At 36.3% G+C, this 19,708-nt stretch overlaps 1 protein-coding gene across 1 annotated transcript in view; it reads left to right on the top strand.

The window, feature by feature from the left end:
* The first annotated feature begins 37 nt into the window (after window positions 1-37).
* Window positions 38-19,708, top strand: part of DCAF13 (DDB1 and CUL4 associated factor 13) — a 56,404-nt gene continuing 36,733 nt past the window's right edge. Inside the window, exons 1-7 of the mRNA XM_053715266.1 lie at window positions 38-278; window positions 1,553-1,752; window positions 3,825-3,932; window positions 5,686-5,775; window positions 6,798-6,953; window positions 15,014-15,091; window positions 15,689-15,771. Of these exons, the coding sequence (XP_053571241.1) occupies window positions 209-278; window positions 1,553-1,752; window positions 3,825-3,932; window positions 5,686-5,775; window positions 6,798-6,953; window positions 15,014-15,091; window positions 15,689-15,771 (785 nt within the window). The 5' untranslated portion in view covers window positions 38-208. The remainder of the gene's footprint in view (window positions 279-1,552; window positions 1,753-3,824; window positions 3,933-5,685; window positions 5,776-6,797; window positions 6,954-15,013; window positions 15,092-15,688; window positions 15,772-19,708) is intronic.

Genomic DNA, 19,708 nt, shown 5'->3' on the forward strand with positions numbered 1-19,708 from the left:
TGAGGAAGTGGATGTCAATATTTGCCCTCAGTAAACATGGCTACGTTAAAATTTGTAGCATTAACTTGCCAGAACTAAAGATGACCGTATTAGCCTCTCAGTCGTAATTTCCGCTAACGAAATCGATCTTCCCTTATTTCCGGTGGCCGCATGTGTAGTGTTTTAGGTGAATTCTGTAGTCTTGCTAAATAAAGGTAAAACCTTTATTATGAAAGTGAAGGTTTTATGTCGGAATCCTGATGACTATGTCCGAGAGACAAAGAGGGACCTGCCTAGAGGTGAGTACGCCATATCTAGGAAATAGTTCCACATTAGGATCTACTTGTTCTGTAACTGTGCACAGTGTGCTAACCTAGTGCTAATATAGCAGAGGTGCTAGATAAACATGTTTATGAAAAAATATTCAACGTGTTAACACATTATTGTTGACTGAAAAGTAATTCGAATAAACCTAACATTACACACTAGGTTATTAAAGCCAAAATGGAACTTTCGTGATTAAGATAGAGTTTGCAATTTTAAACAACTTTCCATTGCACTTTTATTAAATGTGCTTTGTTCTATTGGTCTCCCTTGTTGAAAAAGCATACATAAGGTAAAGCTCAATAGCAGCAATGCACTACTGGGAGCTAGCTGCTGATTGGTGCTGCACTTAAATTCCTCTTGTCATTGGCTCACCTGATGTGTTCAATTAGCTCCAGTAGTGCATTAATGCTCCTTCAATAAAGGTTGCCATGAGAATGAAGCAAATTTGATAATTGAAGTTTTGGGTTTCATGCTCCTCTAATTTTGATACGTTTCACAACAATGTTGTTAAAGGGGCATTAGTATAGATCAACAATTAAACACCACATTGATACATATCTGCAAAGAAAATAATTGTTGTAAATAAATTTAAAACTTACATTTTATTTAAAAACTTTACATTCAATTCCAGTGACATATCACTTGGAACTCCTTTGAACATCTTATTTTTGGCTAACTAAGCTCCTATGCTAAACAATCATTGTGACTATTATTGCAGTATTGTTGTCTTGAATCCAACAATATTTACTCCAGTCTCTTTTGGGAGGGATTTGAACAACTACAGATTTTAGAATTAAATTGCAGAAAAAGGGGGCAAAATAAATAATTAAAGTACATTAGGACATGATTTTTTACAATGTTTACAGTGTTCACAGGTGATATGCAGAAAATAAAGGACTTTAATATTTCTTTTAAAACTAGCAGATACTTTAATTATTTAAATGAATTTCAATATTTGAATTTCATAATTAATTATTGTAGTGTGTGTGTTTCACAGATGAAAATGATAATACCATATATATATATATATATATATATATATATATATATATATATATATATATATATGTAACAAAATATTTATATTGTTTTTCATTTTATGAAATAAATCCTATGTTTAGAGTTGATAGTTTGCTGGTTGAATATACTTTACTTTTCATAATGTTTTGTAAAATAAATGTTCCATGTTTCTCTTCCAGTTAGTTTGACTACTAGTTATAGAATTTACTACATTTATTTTATCTAGTTCCTCGAAACTATGACCCCTCATTACATCCATTTGAAGTCCCCCGGGAGTACACAAGAGCCCTGAATGCCACCAAACTGGAGCGTGTGTTTGCTAAACCTTTCATTGCCTCACTGGATGGCCACAGAGATGGGGTAAACTGCATGGCAAAACATCCCAAGAGTTTGTCCATTGTCTTATCTGGAGCTTGTGATGGAGAGGTAAGACCTGAATGGAAATAGCTGATTTTATTTGTATCCTACAAAAGTATTTAAAGGGTGTGTGTGTGTGTATATGTATGTATATGTATGTATGTATGTATATATATATATATATATATATATGTATGTGTATATATATATATATATATATATATATATATATATATATATATATATATATATATATATATATATATATATATCTATATCCCTCAGTTTACGCCGGGGTTAGGTTCCAGAAGGAATGGTTGTAAATCGAAACCGTTGTAAATTGAAACCCTGTTTATAATGTAAGTCAATGGGAAGTGAGGGAGACAGGTTCCAGGCCCCTCTCAAAATTGTCATAAGTAACACCTAATACATTATTTTTAAAGCTTTGAAATGAAGACTTTAAATGCTAAACAGCATTATAAACCTAATAAAATAATCACACAGCACAGAATATATAATTAAACTAAGTTAAATTAACAAAAACATTTGCTAAACAGCATTATAAACCTAATAAAATAATCACACAACACAGACTTCACTTGCATTTTTCTGCAAACAGTTCTTTCTATGTATTACAATCTGGACTGATTTATAGACAGGAAGATCTTGTTCCTCTGAAATCTGCTCGATAGCTCAGGTCTGGTTAAACTGATTAATTTCAGATTGCTTGGCTTTACTGCAACACAAGCGGACAGCTCCACCTACAGGCTATTTTAATAAATGCACTGCTTCTCAATGCTTTTCAATAGCAGTCACATGACTGGAAAAAAAGGTTGTTATTCTGAAACGGTGTAAATTGAACCGTTGTAAAACGAAGGCCACCTATATATATATATATATATACACACAAAAGAGAGACTGCACTCGTAGGACTTAATTTCCCCACATCTTTGGAATTTTAATACTCAGTAACGTTTCGGGGTTTCCCCCTTTATCAAACATAAAGACATAGTGAAATACATACCCCATATATACATACATAATCTCTTACCCCCAAGTGTGACCGTCCAGCTCTGCCAGCGGCAGACTTCCGACAGCGTCTACCACGCGCAACTGCGCATGCGCCGGGCGGCACTACGGAATACTTAGCAGGCCAACTGCAAAAATCAAAGTAAAAAGTTACCGTAACTAAGCAACGGTAACACATTCTGTCACGTAAATTAGAACAGCCTGTCAAATTCATTACACAGTGTGCCCCAACTATTTCTAAATTATCCCCAAAATTGAGATTATATATATATGTATGTGTGTTTGTACAATACTATTAAAAACCAAGTGTATGGGCAGGAAGAAAACACACATTTTGTGACGTTTATGACCCCAGGCTCTATTCAGTGCTCTCCCTAATCAATGGGCACACCATCTGGCTAATTTTACTGACCACCCGACTAAAGTTTAAGCCAATACTAAGCTAAAAAATGTTTTTTTTTCTTCTTCAATATTTGTTGCACAACTTATCATTTCTCTGCAGTACACTCACAAAGACGGATCTGTGTAGTGTGAAAAAAGTTTCCAGCTTGAGTGAAGCCTTAATCTCCATGAGCAGTAAATGTGTTTGGGTGGGTGGTTTCCTTCTGTTAGACAGAACTGCTTGCTGCTGATTTAATGTCATTTTAAAAAATACACACGCTGCAGGGCACTTTTTGAAGGTGACATTTTGCTATAAAAATTCATATTTTACTAATTCTTACAGCTAATTTAGATAATTGCCGCTAATTATTTAATGCTACAAACGTTTTCATATTAACTTTACCTTTAACTATATAAAATCACATAACAAGCTTGTTTCTTTAATCAGACATCGATAAATACTTTTCCTTTCCATGTTGTTTAAGAGAGATCTTTTTTTGTGTGCAAACAGATATTCACTATATTTTATTGGAAAAAAGGTTTACAACAATGTGTTGTGGTACAGTTATAACTATATGTAATTTGTTGCACTATCTAATTTTGCCAGTCCCTGTCAGTGGTGGTTTTTATTTGTTGTTTTATTGGGTTTACTAAGCTTTGTTACAAATGCAAATCATGTTATGTCTGTATACCCTGATATTCTATTTTTTTATTATTATTTTTTTTTTCAGGTTAAAATTTGGAATTTGCCCAAGCATGAATGTGTTAGAACAATACAAGCACATGAAGGTTTTGTGAGAGCGCTCTGTGTTCGATTCTGTGGGACCTCATTTTTCACAGTATGTATATGTCATTGGGGTCAAAGAAATTGAAGATTGGCTATTTTGCAGCAAAGAAAAGTTTATTTATATAGCCTTTGGGAAATGTTTTCTTGTGTAAATAGAACAGCATAAGGTGACGCAGAAGTTCTAGCATTGCAAACAACAAGCAGAGCACAACTCCGATTCAGTAGTATTTATATACAACAGAGTTATCGGTGTATTATATCCAGACTACATACTGGGATGCATATGGATGCCCATAATCCTGATTGTAAAGAGAAAGTGTGCATGTTATTGTGCTCTATTGTATAATAATAAATACTACTGAATCGTACCCCGCTGGTCATTCATTTTTTTTTTTTTTTTTTTTTTTTTTTATTTTTTTTTTTTGTGGTTATAATAGAAATAGCATGGTGTAGCTCTAGCCCATAGGAAGACCAGCGACAAAGGGTTAAAGGGACATAAAACTGAAAATGTAATTGCCCTTGAATGAATAAAATGGAACAACGTTGCAATATACACTGGTTATTTTTTTTATTTGGCTTTGCAATAAAATACATAGTTTTTACTGGAAAATTATGCTTTTTCCCCGCTTCTTATAGAGGTCAAAATTATTTACCAACTTTCTAATTTACTTCTATTATCAAATTTACTTAAAGGGACATTCCGGTCAAAATGTAAATGCACGTAGATGAATTAAATCTTAAAATAGAAACCTATTTGTAATATATTTGTATTGGCAAAAATGCTTCTAGTAAAAGTAATCACTGTTTTAGTGTTAGCACTTTTCTCTGCACGTGCATGTAAAGGATAGCAAGATATTCTCAGTGCACCAGCATTTTAAATACTGCATCTGCTCAGAGCACCAGTGGGGCTGTATCATGTCAGCAATTAACAAATTGAGTCATTACCAGATAAAACAAGCACCTTAGGCTCTCTGAGCTAGTGCTGAGTATAAAATGCTGGTGCACGGTGCATACGCAAATACACTTTTGAAATGGCTATAACTTTTATTAGAAGTGTTTTTGCTAATACATGTATATTACAAACATGCTTATATTCAAAACTGAGATGCATCTGTGGCTTCCAGTTTTGGCTGGAATGTCCTGTTAATTCCCTTAGTATTCTTTAAAGGGGCAGCAATGCACTTTTGTGAGCTAGCTGAACACATTGGGTGAGCCGATGATCAGAGGTGTGTATGTGTGTGTATGTATGTATATGTGTGTATATATATATATATTATATATATATATATATCACACAGAGAAGGAGCGCACTATTACGCAACAGTCACAGATGATCCTTGGAAGGAAAGAAGAATGTTTTACTCTCGGCAAGTAAAAGCAATAAGTCCAAATTTTATTGTTTAAAACGGATGCCAAAACCAGCGTTCAGTATCCAAGAAGAAGAGCCAGCAAAAGCTAACATTCAGGTGTAGAGCTGATCCCCACGCAGACGCGTTTCGTGCCCATGCGCACTTGTTCACTGCTCTATATATATATATATATATATATATATATATATATATATATATATATATGTGTGTGTGTGTGCAGCTGCCAATCAGCAGCTAGCTACCAGAGTGCATTGTTGCTCCTGGGTCTACCTAGGTATGATTTTAACAAAGTATATCAAGAGAATAAAACAAATGTGATAATAGAAGTAAATTGGAAAGTTGTTGAAAATTCCATGCTCTGTCTGAATCATGAACGTTTTTAATGTTGACTTTACTGTCTCTTTAAGTTAGTTGTTGGTTTATTATGTATTTTAGGTTGGAGATGATAAGACTGTGAAGCAATGGACAATGGAAAGCCCAGCTTATGGAGTAAAAGAAGAGCCGATTCACACAATCCTCTCAAAGGTAAGAACAATCAGCTAGGGAGCGTGGCCCCTGAATGTGCTCGTTGCTTGCATGATGGCATAACGTGTACAAACAATACAGGAAGAGACTAGTGAAGGGGAACTTGTTACGTGCGTTACTGATACAACTATTAGCATCATATATTGAGAATAGATCTGAAAGGGCTCTGCATTGTTAGTGAAGTGGGACGAGTGCTTTCTCTCTATTGGTTTCTAAAATAAATGGTCTGTTTCCCAGAGACCTGCAATTATGTCTTTGTATTAAACTTGTGCGACGCACACAGCTGGGAGTTTGAGGACTAAATGAGCGCCACAATACCTTTTACTTTACAGGTCTGAACATAAATTCCCTTAAGTCATGCTGATATAGTTGCTAGTTTCCTTTTACAATAGATTATTAAGGCTTAGCTGATATTACTGCAGAAAGGGTTATTTAAACAGTTTTGCAGATATTGCATCTAATGCTACACTAAAACAGCATTTTTTTGTCCTATGTTACAGTAGCTGCAGTGAGATTTATAGCTGAAGTTTCTGTAATGTTACCTGTGGTAGATACGTTAGAAATTTGCACAAACAAAAAACAGTTTTGGATTAATCCAATTGTCATGAAATTTGATTTTCTTTTTGTTTCATCCAAGATTAGTTCCTGGGGTCATTCATTTAAGCCAAATTTTGACAACTTTTATTTTGTTAGTTAATGCAAATTTGTTAACCCCTTATTTCCTGTAGGAAACCTTTTCAAAAGCATTGGATATGGTTGGATATATTTATTGAGTAGTGGTAAAGTTCCCATCTTCAGAGTAATGGTTTTAAAGGCAAGCTCAAGTCACCATGGTGGGCTTCAGGCTGAGTGGGTGCAAATTCTTGCCACTTTTTGCAATCCCTGTTACACATAAATCTATAAAAACTTCACCCCAAATGGTTGTTGGGCAATCACTTTTTAATACCTGATATTGAGATGGATCTCTCCTCCTATAACATAGAGTGATGGTAATAATGCTTGTTCTATGCATCATTTTGCAGAGTGTGATCACAGGGATTGACCATCACTGGAAGAATGCCGTATTTGCCACCTGTGGGCAGCAGGTCGATGTCTGGGATGAGCAGCGGACAAGTCCTATGCGTTCCTTTACATGGGGAGTGGACAGCATTTCCTGTGTCAAATTTAATCCAATTGAGGTTAGTATTTATCTCCATATATCTTATACGTATTGAATGAACCATAAAGGGAGCATTAAATTCCGCATTTAAAGTGATTGTCAATCCTAACACTACGATTTAACAGTGGATCAAATAAATGGGGCTTTCAGTAATAAAGTATAACATACTTCATGCTGAAAGCTCCTTTATTTCTATCTATCTATCTAGCACTAAGCTGCTCAGACAGGAAACGGCATAACGTTGTTTTGCTAAGAGGTGGAAACGTCACCTCTTAGCAAAACAGCTTTCTGCCGTGGGCTGCCTGAGGAGCTCAGTGCGGCGAATGCTTCAAACAAATAAAGGAACTTTCAGCATGAAGTGTGTTGTACTTTATGACTGAAAGTCCCCTTTATTTGTTCCAATGGTCAATCCTAGTGTTTCCCAAACACTAGGATAATTACCACACGTTACTGATCAGCTAATTATTTCACCTGTGCTCGAAAATCTGGCTTGTTAGGGTTACTTGATGACTGTAGTTGAGAAGCAGTGATATGTCACCCAAGCAGATGGCTCTTTGGTCTGTCCTATGTATAACCCAAAACTATGCAGAAGTCAAATCAATATCTACTCAAGATCACAATAATAACTACCATATCTGATATAACTCTAGAGGAACACAACATTTCTAAAACTATTTGCAATCGTTTAAATAAATATAATCCAAATTTCTTCATAATACTAATAAAACAATTTCAATATTGAATCAAGTTCCATCTTCTTACACAACTTAAAGGGATACTAAACGCACTTTTTTTTTTTTTTTTTCTTTCATGATTTTGATAGATCATGCATTTTTAAGCAACTTTTGAACTTCTATTTTTTTCGTTCTCTTGCTATCTTTATTTGAAAAAGCAGGAATAGGAGTAAATTAGAAAGTTGCTTCTATCTGAACGATGAATTGGGTTTAGTATCCATTTAAAGGGACAGTTTACTTGAAATTAAAAAAAAAAAAAAAAGATAATCTCTTTATTACCCATTCCCCAGTTTTGCATAACCTACACTATTATATTAATAACTTTTACATCTGTGATTACCTTTATATCTAAGCCTCTGCAGAGAAAAAAGCAAACTTGATGATGAAAGTAAATTGGAAAGTTGTTTAAAATTGCATGTCTTATCTAAATCATAAAAAAATCATTTTGACTTTACTGTCCCTTTTAACATGCTTTCTATATTTGCACTAATGATCAAGTTTGTTCTAGTCTATGCAAGAAATACATTAGTTCAGAGTTAGAGAACCTATCGCATGAGTGTCCAAAGTAAGACATAAAACCAATGTTCTGTCACTTCACCTCTGAGCTACAATAATACTGCTTGATTCTATTGGGTGCTATTGATTGATTAATAAAGTCCTTTTCTTATAAACCCATTCTATAAATGAGAATTTAATCTTTAAATGTTAACTATTGTGGATAAAAGAAAACATAATTTTAATGTTTTTTTTTTTGTTGTTTGTTTTAAAGGGACAGAAAAGTCATAATTATACATTCATGATTTAGACAAAGCATACCATTTTAATATTTAGGTAAACTCGGGAGCAGCAAATAACCTAGGTTCTAGCTGCTGATTGGTAGCTGCATATATATAACAAATGTTATTGGCTCACCCATGTGTTCAGTTAGAAACTAGTAGTGCATTGCTGCTCCTTCAACAAATGATACCAAGAGAATGAAGCAAATTTGATAATAGAAGTAAACTAGAAAACATAATTTATGTAAGAACTTACCTGATAAATTCATTTCTTTCATATTAGCAAGAGTCCATGAGCTAGTGACGTATGGGATATACATTCCTACCAGGAGGGGCAAAGTTTCCCAAACCTTAAAATGCCTATAAATACACCCCTCACCACACCCACAATTCAGTTTAACGAATAGCCAAGAAGTGGGGTGATAAGAAAAAAGTGCGAAAGCATATAAAATAAGGAATTGGAATAATTGTGCTTTATACAAAAAAATCATAACCACCACAAAAAAAGGGCGGGCCTCATGGACTCTTGCTAATATGAAAGAAATGAATTTATCAGGTAAGTTCTTACATAAATTATGTTTTCTTTCATGTAATTAGCAAGAGTCCATGAGCTAGTGACGTATGGGATAATGACTACCCAAGATGTGGATCTTTCCACACAAGAGTCACTAGAGAGGGAGGGATAAAATAAAGACAGCCAATTCCTGCTGAAAATAATCCACACCCAAAATAAAGTTTAATGAAAAAACATAAGCAGAAGATTCAAACTGAAAACGCTGCCTGAAGTACTTTTCTACCAAAAACTGCTTCAGAAGAAGAAAATACAACAAAATGGTAGAATTTGGTAAAAGTATGCAAAGAGGACCAAGTTGCCGCTTTGCAAATCTGATCAACCGAAGCTTCATTCCTAAACGCCCAGGAAGTAGAAACTGACCTAGTAGAATGAGCTGTAATCCTATGAGGCGGAGTCTTACCCGACTCAACATCGGATTTCAACCAAGATGCCAAAGAAATGGCAGAAGTTTTCTGGCCTTTCTAAAACCGGAAAAGATAACAAATAAACTTGAAGTCTTTCGGAAAGACTTAGTAGCTTCAACATAATATTTCAAAGCTCTAATAACATCCAAAGAATGCAACGATTTCTCCTTAGAATTCTTAGGATTAAGACATAATGAAGGAACCACAATGTCTCTACTAATGTTGTTGGAATTCACAACTTAGGTAAAAATTCAAAAGAAGTTCGCAACACCGCCTTATCCTGATGAAAAATCAGAAAAGGAGACTCACAAGAAAGAGCAGATAATTCAGAAACTCTTCTGGCAGAAGAGATGGCCAAAAGGAACAAAACTTTCCAAGAAAGTAATTTAATATCCAATGAATGCATAGGTTCAAATGGAGGAGCTTGAAGAGCCCCCAGAACCAAATTCAAACTCCAAGGAGGAGAAATTGACTTAATGACAGGCTTTATACGAACCAAAGCTTGTACAAAACAATGAATATCAGGAAGAATAGCAATCTGTCTGTGAAAAAGAACAGAAAGAGCAGAGATTTGACCTTTCAAGGAACTTGCGGACAAACCCTTATCTAAACCATCCTGAAGAAACTGTAATATTCTCGGTATTCTAAAAGAATGCCAAGAAAAATGATGAGAAAGACACCAAGAAATATAAGTCTTCCAGACTCTATAATATATCTCTCTGGATACAGATTTACGAGCCTGTAACATAGTATTAATCACAGAGTCAGAGAAACCTCTTTGACCAAGAATCAAGCGTTCAATCTCCATACCTTTAAATTTAAGGATTTCAGATCCTGATGGAAAAAAGGACCTTGAGACAAAAGGTCTGGTCTTAACGGAAGAGTCCACGGTTGGCAAGAGGCCATCCGGACAAGATCCGCATACCAAAACCTGTGAGGCCATGCCGGAGCTACCAGCAGAACAAACGAGCATTCCTTCAGAATCTTGGAGATTACTCTTGGAAGAAGAACTAGAGGCAGAAAGATATAGGCAGGATGATACTTCCAAGGAAGTGATAATGCATCCACTGCCTCCGCCTGAGGATCCCGGGATCTGGACAGATACCTGGGAAGTTTCTTGTTTAGATGAGAAGCCATCAGATCTATTTCTGGAAGTTCCCACATTTGAACAATCTGAAGAAATACCTCTGGGTGAAGAGACCATTCGCCCGGATGCAACGTTTGGCGACTGAGATAATCCGCTTTCCAATTGTCCATACCTGGGATATGAACCGCAGAGATTAGACAGGAGCTGGATTCCGCCCAAACCAAAATTCTAGATACTTCTTTCATAGCCAGAGGACTGTGAGTCCCTCCTTGATGATTGATGTATGCCACAGTTGTGACATTGTCTATCTGAAAACAAATGAACAACTCTCTCTTGAGAAGAGGCCAAGACTGAAGAGCTCTGAAAATTGCACGGAGTTCCAAAATATTGATCGGAAATCTCACCTCCTGAGATTCCCAAACCCCTTGTGCCGTCAGATACCCCCACACAGCTCCCCAACCTGTAAGACTTGCATCTGTTGAGATTATAGTCCAGGTCGGAAGAACAAAGAAGCCCCCTGAACTAAACGATGGTGATCTGTCCACCATGTCAGAGAGTGTTGTAAAATCGGTTTAAAGATATTAATTGAGATATCTTTGAGTAATCCCTGCACCATTGGGTCAGCATACAGAGCTGAAGAGGTCGCATGTGAAAACGAGCAAAGGAGATCGCATCTGATGCGGCAGTCCTAAGACCCAACATTTCCATGCATAAGGCTACCAAAGGGAATGATTGTGACTGAAGGTTTTGACAAGCTGATATCAATGTTAAACTTCTCTTGTCTGACAAGGACAGAGTCATAGACACTGAATTTATCTAGAAACCTAAAAAGGTTACCCTTGTCTGAGGAATCAATGAACTGAATGGTAAATTGATCCTCCAACCATGAAATTGAAGAAACAACACAAGTCGATTCGTATGAGATTCTTCGAAAATGAGAAGACTGAGCAAGTACCAAGATATCGTCCAAATAAGGAAATACCAAAACCCTATTCTCTGATTACAGAAAAAAGGGGCACCGAGAACCTTTGAAAAAAATTCTTGGAACTGAGGCTAGGCCAAACGGTAGAGCCACAAAACTGGTAATGCTTGTCTAAAAAGAGAATCTCAGACACTAAAAGTGATCTGGATGAATCGGAATATGCAGATACACATCCTGTAAATCTATTGTAGACATATAATGCCCTTGCTAAACAAAAGGCAGGATAGTCCTACAGTAACCATCTTGAATGTTGGTATCCTAACATAACGATTCAATAATGACAGATCCGGAACTGGTCTGAAGGAATTGACCTTCTTTGGTACAAATGAAGAGATAAAATAAAACCCCAGCCCCTGTTCCAGAACTGGAACTGGCATAAATACTCCAGCCAACTCTAGATCTGAAACACATTACAGAAATGCTGAGCCTTTGCTGTGTTAACTGGGACACGGGAAAGAAAAGAATCTCTTAGCAGGAGGCCTTAACTTGAAGCCAATTCTGTACCTTTCTGAAACAATGTTTCTGAAACCAGAGATTAAGAACGGAATTGATCCAAATTTCTTTGAAGAAAACGTAATCTGCCCCATACCAGCTGAGCTGGAATAAGGGCCGCACCTTCATAGGTACTTAGGAGCTGGCTATAGGTTTCTATAAGGCTTGGATATATTCCAAACTGGAAATAGTTTCCAAACTGATACCGCTCCTGAGGATGAAGGATCAGGCTTTTGTTCCTTGTAAGGAAAGGAACTAAAATGATTATTTACCCTGGAAAGAAAGGGAAAGCAAAGATGACTTAGAAGACATGTCAGCATTCCAAGTTGAATCCATAAAGCTTCTCTAGCTAAAATAGCTAGAGACATATACCTGACATCAACTCTAATGATATCAAAAGATGGTATCACCAATAAAATTATTAGCATGTTATAGAATAATAATAATGCTATAAAATTATGATCTGTTACTTGTTGCTCTAAAGCTTCTAATCAAAAAGTTGAAGCTGCAGCAACATCCGCTAAAAATATAGCAGGTCTAAGAAGATTACCTGAACATAAGTAAGCTTTTCTTAGAAAGGATTCAATTTTCCTATCTAAAGGATCCTTAAATGAAGTACTATCTGCCGTAGGAATAGTAGTACATTAGCAGGAGTAGAGATAGCCCCATAACCTTAGGGATTTTTGTCTCAAAAAACTCTAATCTGTCAGATGGCACAGGATATAATTTGCTTAAACGTCTAGAAGGAGTAAATAAATTACCCAAATTATTCCATTCCCTGGAAATTACTTCAGAAATAGCATCAGGGAGATAAAACACTTCTGGAATAACTACAGGAGATTAAAAAACCTTATTTAAACGTTTACATTTAGAATCAAGAGGACCAGAATCCTCTATTTCTAATGCAAATAACACTTCTTTAAGTAAAGAACGAATAAATTCCATCTTGAACAAATACAAAGATTTATCAGCATCAACCTCTGAGACAGAAACCTCTGAACCAGAAGAACCATTATCAGTATCAGAATGATGATGTTCATTTAAAAATTCATCTGAGAAAAGAGAAGTTTTAAAAGACTTTTATGTATACTAGAAGGAGAAATAACAGACATAGCCTTCTTAATGGATTTAAAAAATAAAATCTCTTATGTTATCAGGAACACTCTGAAAATTAGATGTTGACGGAACAGCAACAGGTAATGTAACAGTACTAAAGGAAATTTTATCTGCATTAATAAGTTTGACATGACATGCAATACAAATAACAGCTGGAGAAACAGATACCAAAAGTTTATAGCAGATACACTTAGCTTGGTAGCTCCAGCACTGTGCAGTGACTTTCCTGAAGTAACTTCTGACTCAGTTGCAACGTGGAACATCTTGCAATATGTAAAAGAAAAAAAACAACATATAAAGCAAAATTGATCAAATTCCTTAAATGACAGTTTCAGGAATGGGAAAAAATGCCAAAGAACAAGCTTCTAGCAACCAGAAGCAATAAAAAATGAGACTTAAATAATGTGGAGACAAAAGTGACGCCCATATTTTTTCGCGCCAAATAAGACGCCCACATTATTTGGCGCCTAAATGCTTTTTGGCGCCAAAAATGACGCCACATCCGGAACGCCGACATTTTTGGCGCAAAATAACGTCAAAGAATGACGCAACTTCCGGCGACACGTATGACGCCGGAAACGGAAATAGAATTTTTGCGCCAAAAAAGTCTGCGCCAAGAATGACGCAATAAAATGAAGCATTTTCAGCCCCCGCGAGCCTAACAGCCCACAGGGAAAAAGTCAAATTTTAAGGAAAAAAAAAAAATGTTAAATTAAAATGCATTATCCCAAATATGAAACTGACTGTCTGAAAAATAAGGAAAGTTGAACATTCTGAGTCAAGGCAAATAAATGTTTGAATAAATATATTTAGAACTTTATAAACAAAGTGCCCAACCATAGCTAGGAGTGTCACAGAAAATAAGACTTACTTACCCCAGGACACTCATCTACATATAGCAGATAGCCAAACCAGTACTGAAACGAGAATCAGCAGAGGTAATGGTATATATAAGAGTATATCGTCGATCTGAAAAGGGAGGTAAGAGATGAATCTCTACGACCGATAACAGAGAACCTATGAAATAGACCCCTTAGAAGGAGATCACTGCATTCAAATAGGCAATACTCTCCTCACATCCCTCTGACATTCACTGCACGCTGAGAGGAAAACCGGGCTCCAACTTGCTGCGGAGCGCATATCAACGTAGAATCTAGCACAAACTTACTTCACCACCTCCATCGGAGGCAAAGTTTGTAAAACTGAATTGTGGGTGTGGTGAGGGGTGTATTTATAGGCATTTTAAGGTTTGGGAAACTTTGCCCCTCCTGGTAGGAATGTATATCCCATACGTCACTAGCTCATGGACTCTTGCTAATTACATGAAAGAAAGTTGTTTAAAACTGTTCTACCTAAATCATGAAAAAACATTTTTGGGTTTCATGTCCCTTTTTTAATGTCCCTTTTTAAATTGTAAAAAAGGTACAATGGGCTCTTTAGAAATTTTTTTTTCGATTGCAATGTCTAAAAGATTCCCTACCTTTTGGACATTGTACTTCCTACTCTATAATATCCATCTTATTGGAAAATCTTGCGAATATTGCTGTAACCGTTTTTGCTAAATCATTGTCTAAAATTTCTATCTTTCTCCATTTAAAAAATAAATAAATGACATGGACATTGTCATTCATATTGAATTGGTGAGAATCCGCATAACGATTGAGCTTTGTGGGTATTTAAAATTCTAGAAAACTATTATATTCACTGGCTAAATACAGTTTATTTTTACATACATAATTATGTCTTGTAAGTGTGCACATCAGAGGCTTCTCATCTTTACAAAAAATGCCTCCTATCTTGTGGTTTTATTTTATCTTTTGTGCTATTTTGTAGATCATAGCTAAATTGTGCATCATTGTTTTAAGTGCAGCAGTGGTGGTTTGCGTTAATAAAATGTTTTTTTGTTTCTTTTAGACACACATTTTAGGAAGCTGTGCTTCTGATAGAAATATTGTCCTATATGATATGAGACAGGCAACGCCATTGAAAAAGGTTTGTCAAATATGAGAGCATAAAGTGATCTGTTATATTATCATCTTACTTCTGCCTAATCAATTGCCAAATATAACCTAGATCCCCTAGGAGATACATTAATATTAGAGGGAGGGGGGATTACTATTAAATTGTTTTGTTCTGTTTAAAAAAAAATGTAACTACTGGCCCAAAAGGGAAAAGCTACTAGTCCTAGACTAGAAATCAAAATCTGTACTCATCCCCCCCCCCCCCCCCAGTCATGTCCAGTCATTAGAAATGAAGAGCCTCAGCCTTATACAGATAGAAAGATAAGTCTTGTTTTGTCCCTCCCCCTGTTTGGTTGGTTGCTTAGTTTATTTCTGTGATTATAAAGATTATTCTAGGATAATGAAATCTTGTATACCGCAGTTTCTTAAACTGGACAGCTGTTGCTGTGCAAGTGCAGTGCATTATAAATGTGTTGGGGTTTTTTTTTTTTTAATTGGAATAACACATTTTCCTGACATTTGGTAAATGTGTTGGCATTAGTAATCAATGTAAAACTGGAAAATCAGTTATTGATCATAGTTTGCCTGCATGGAGAACATATTATTATGCTTTTGTTTTGTATGATAGGTTATTCTAGAAATGAGGACAAATGCACTCTGTTGGAATCCTATGGAAGCTTTTATATTCACTGCGGCCAATGAAAACTACAAGTAAGTGTTCTAGGCCCTCCCGCTCCATCCTTTTAAAGGGACTTGAAACCCCAATTTTTTTTTCTTTCGTGATTTAGCAAGAGCATGCAATTTTAACCAACTTTCCAATTTACTTCTGTTTTTTAATTTTATTAGTTCTCTTGATATACTTTGATTTAAAAAGCATATCTAAATAGGCTCAGTAGCTGCTGATTGGTGGCTGCACATTGATTCCTTTGTTTTATTAGCTTACCCATATGCATTGCTATTTGTTCAACAAAGGATACCTAAAGAATGAAGAAAATTAGAAAATAAAAAAAGTAAATTGGAATGTTTAAAATTTTGTATTCTTTATCCGAGTCATGATAGAAAAAAAAAATGGGTTTCATGTCTCTTTAATGGGCTGTAGTAGCCTACGACTTCCTCTGTGTTACTGAAAATGCTTAATTTTTGTTTTGGATTTACGTATACAAACATATCAAATTGCAGATAACTTCCAATGAGCATCAAGTACTCTTCGAACTATTTGGGTAACAGTGATCATAACATGGTCACATTTGAAATCTCTTTTCATATGCAGTGTTTTAAAGGCTTAACTAAGACTTTTAATTTCAAGAAAGCAAAATTCAACGATTTAAGGAAATCATTAAATAATATAAATTGGCACAATGTATTTTCTAATAAAAATACAGAGGATAAATGGATAATATTTAAAAATTTGTTAAATAAATATACATATCAATACATACCATATGGTTATAAAAATAAAAATAAAAAAAATAAGCCGTTATGGCTAAATAAAAATGTGTTAAAAGAAATTAGGAAAAAACGTAGGGCATTTAAATTATTAAAAGAAAATAGTACAGACTCAGCATACAATATTTATAAGGAATGTAACAAAGCATGCAAAAAAGCAATCAAATTAGCCAAAATTGAAAATGAAAAATTAATTGCCAAGGATTCTAAGTCTAACCCTAAAAAGGTTCTTTAAGTACATAAATAGCAAAAAATCTAAGAAGGATAATATAGGTACATTAAAATGTGTGGAGGGTAGCATGATAAATAATGACAGGGAAAAGGCTGAGGTACTAAACCAGTTTTTTTCTTCAGTATACACAAGAGAGGAACCATTGAATGATACTTTGGAACAGAATAGAACATGCCAGTCCATACCACTAACTGGGTTTTGTTTAGAGGATATCAGGAAAAAACTAAAAAATATTAAGGTAAATAAAACTCCAGGCCCAGATGGAATACACCCAAGGGTGTTAAGTGAACTTAGCACTGTTATAGACAAACCTTTACTCTTAATTTTTCAAGACTCATTATCCTCAGGCATGGTACCCCAGGATTGGCGTAAAGCTGATGTGGTGCCACTCTTCAAAAAGGGAAGCAGGGATGATCCAGGAAGCTATAGACCAGTTAGTCTGACATCAATAGTGGGGAAGATATTTGAAGGGATTATAAGGGATTATATTGATGAGCATATTCGTGTAAACAAGATTATGAGTTCTAATCAGCATGGCTTTAGGAGAAATAGATCATGTCAAACTAATCTAATTAGATTCTACGAGGAAGTAAGTAAAAATATAGATAAAGGGGAATCAGTTGATGTGATATACTTAGATTTTGCAAAGGCATTCGATACAGTGCCACATGAGAGATTAATGCACAAAATTAAGGGACTGGGACAGTGACGTGCACTCATAGGAGGCAGGTGAGGCAGTGCCGCACCTGCCATTTGGGGCAAAAGAAAACAAATATAGAATTTTATTTAAAAAAAAAAAAAAAGCTAAATTTTTTTTTTTTTTTTTACATTTCAAACTATAATATTGCGCAATAGAGAGGCACTGGGTTCTGGTGTTTCTCTATTGCGCAATATTTTAAATGTATTTTTATATCTAGCTGCTCTGCAGCATCACCCGGTGGTGATTTGCAGGAGCAGCGCGGCTGAGAAAAGTGTTATATGAGGCATCTCTAATGAGGCCTCGACTGTTCCCTGGGAGACCGGCTCATCCAATCAACACCGGTGTTTAACTTTTCTCCCTGGCTCTGCTTACACTACTGTGACTGTCTATGCCAGGCCCGGTGTCTACTGCATATGCGCAAGGAATGAGCAGTCTGGCGGCGTGGGAACAACAGTCAGTGCCACACATTCCTGACCTGCCTGTTTGGGAGTCTGACTGTCAGTGTCACTGTCACCGTCCGTCATTGTGAGCCGGCTGCCGGAGTGTAAGCCAAGTAACTAGCGAGTGGAGTGGAGGAGCCTGCCTGATCTAACCGGCACCGCATATCGCAGCTGCTGCCCCCTGGTCCTGCCTGACCTGTCACCTGAAGGAAGGAGCCGTCGTCGCCGAGTCAGCACAGATTCCGTCACACGGTCACACAAGCAAGTCATCAGAATGACAAGCCATGCCATTGTGTGATCGTGTGATGATGGTGCTGCTGTTATATTATGCTTGTGGTTGTGAGACTTAATACGGGTAGTGGGCGCCCCCCTCTGCTGCTCTGATGTGAAATTTGACATTTTTAAGTGCCTGTGTGACCGTGACCGTCAGTGACTCAGTCTGACTCTGACATCCTCTTCTCTGCTTATTTGCTTAATAAATGTATTTTGTGGTGTATGACCTGGTCAGTGTTGTAACTTGCTAGTTGCTATGCTATCTTCTCTGCTTACTAAATAAATTTTACTGAATGTTTAGCCATCTTGTGATTTTGTGAACACACTGCAGTAAAATATATTAAGGCAGAGAAGTGGCTGCCCCCTCTGATGTTAAACTTTAAGTGTCTGACCGTGACAGTCAGACACTTAAAGTTTAACATCAGAGGGGGCAGCCACTTCTCTGCCTATAATATTTAATGTTCACAAAATCACAAGATGGCTAAACATTCTGTAAAATGTATTAAGTAAGCAGAGAAGATAGCATAGCAAGTTACAACACTGACCAGGTGAGACACAAAGTTTAACATCAGAGGGGGCAGCCACTTCTCTGCCTATAATATAGTTTCTCCCCTCTGTCTCTCTATCTCTCTCTCCCTGTCTCTCCCACCCCCTCTGTCTAATTTACATCTAATATCTAATTTCCTTCATTCTCTTGATATCCTTTGTTGAAAATCATATCTAAATATGCTCATTAGCTGCTGATTGGTGGCTGCACAATAGATACCTCATGTGATTGGCTCACCCATGTACATTGCTATTTCTTCAACAAAGGATATCTAAAGAATGAAGGCATATCCTAGCCAGTGCCTCACCTGCCTCTCACCTCACTGCACGTCACTCGACTGGGAATAGCTGAAAATGTTAGCTCATGGATAAATAACTGGATAAAAGATAGGGAGCAACGAGTAGCAGTAAATGGATCATACTCTGATTGGACAAAGGTAATCAGTGGCGTCCCCCAGGGATCAGTACTGGGCCCTGTTCTTTTTAATATTTTTATAAATGACTTGGAGCAAGGATTAAATAGCGACATCTCTATTTTTGCAGATGATACTAAGTTAAGTAAGGTCATTAGGTCAGAGCAGGATGAACTCTCTTTGCAAAGGGATTTGCGAAAATTAGAACTATGGGCAAGTGAATGGAAAATGAGATTTAATACGGAAAAATGTAAGGTTCTACATTTTGGAAGTAAAAATAAGCAGGCTATGTATTTTTTAAATGGGACAAGACTTAGCCAAACACAGGAGGAAAGGGATTTGGGAGTAGTAATAGATAACAAGCTAAAAATGAGTGCACAATGCAGGGCAGCGGCTTCAAAGGCTAATAAGATACTAGCATGTATTAAAAGAGGCATTGATTCAAGGGAGGAAAGCATAATTCTGTCATTATATAAAGCCCTGGTAAGACCTCACCTTGAGTTTGGAGTGCAGTTCTGGGGACCGATTGCTAAAAAAGATATTGCAGAACTAGAAAAAGTTCAGAGAAGGGCCACAAAGCTAATAAGGGGATTGGAGA

Source organism: Bombina bombina, chromosome 5, assembly GCF_027579735.1.
Source record: "Bombina bombina isolate aBomBom1 chromosome 5, aBomBom1.pri, whole genome shotgun sequence".
In the NCBI taxonomy this organism is placed as follows: domain Eukaryota; kingdom Metazoa; phylum Chordata; class Amphibia; order Anura; family Bombinatoridae; genus Bombina; species Bombina bombina.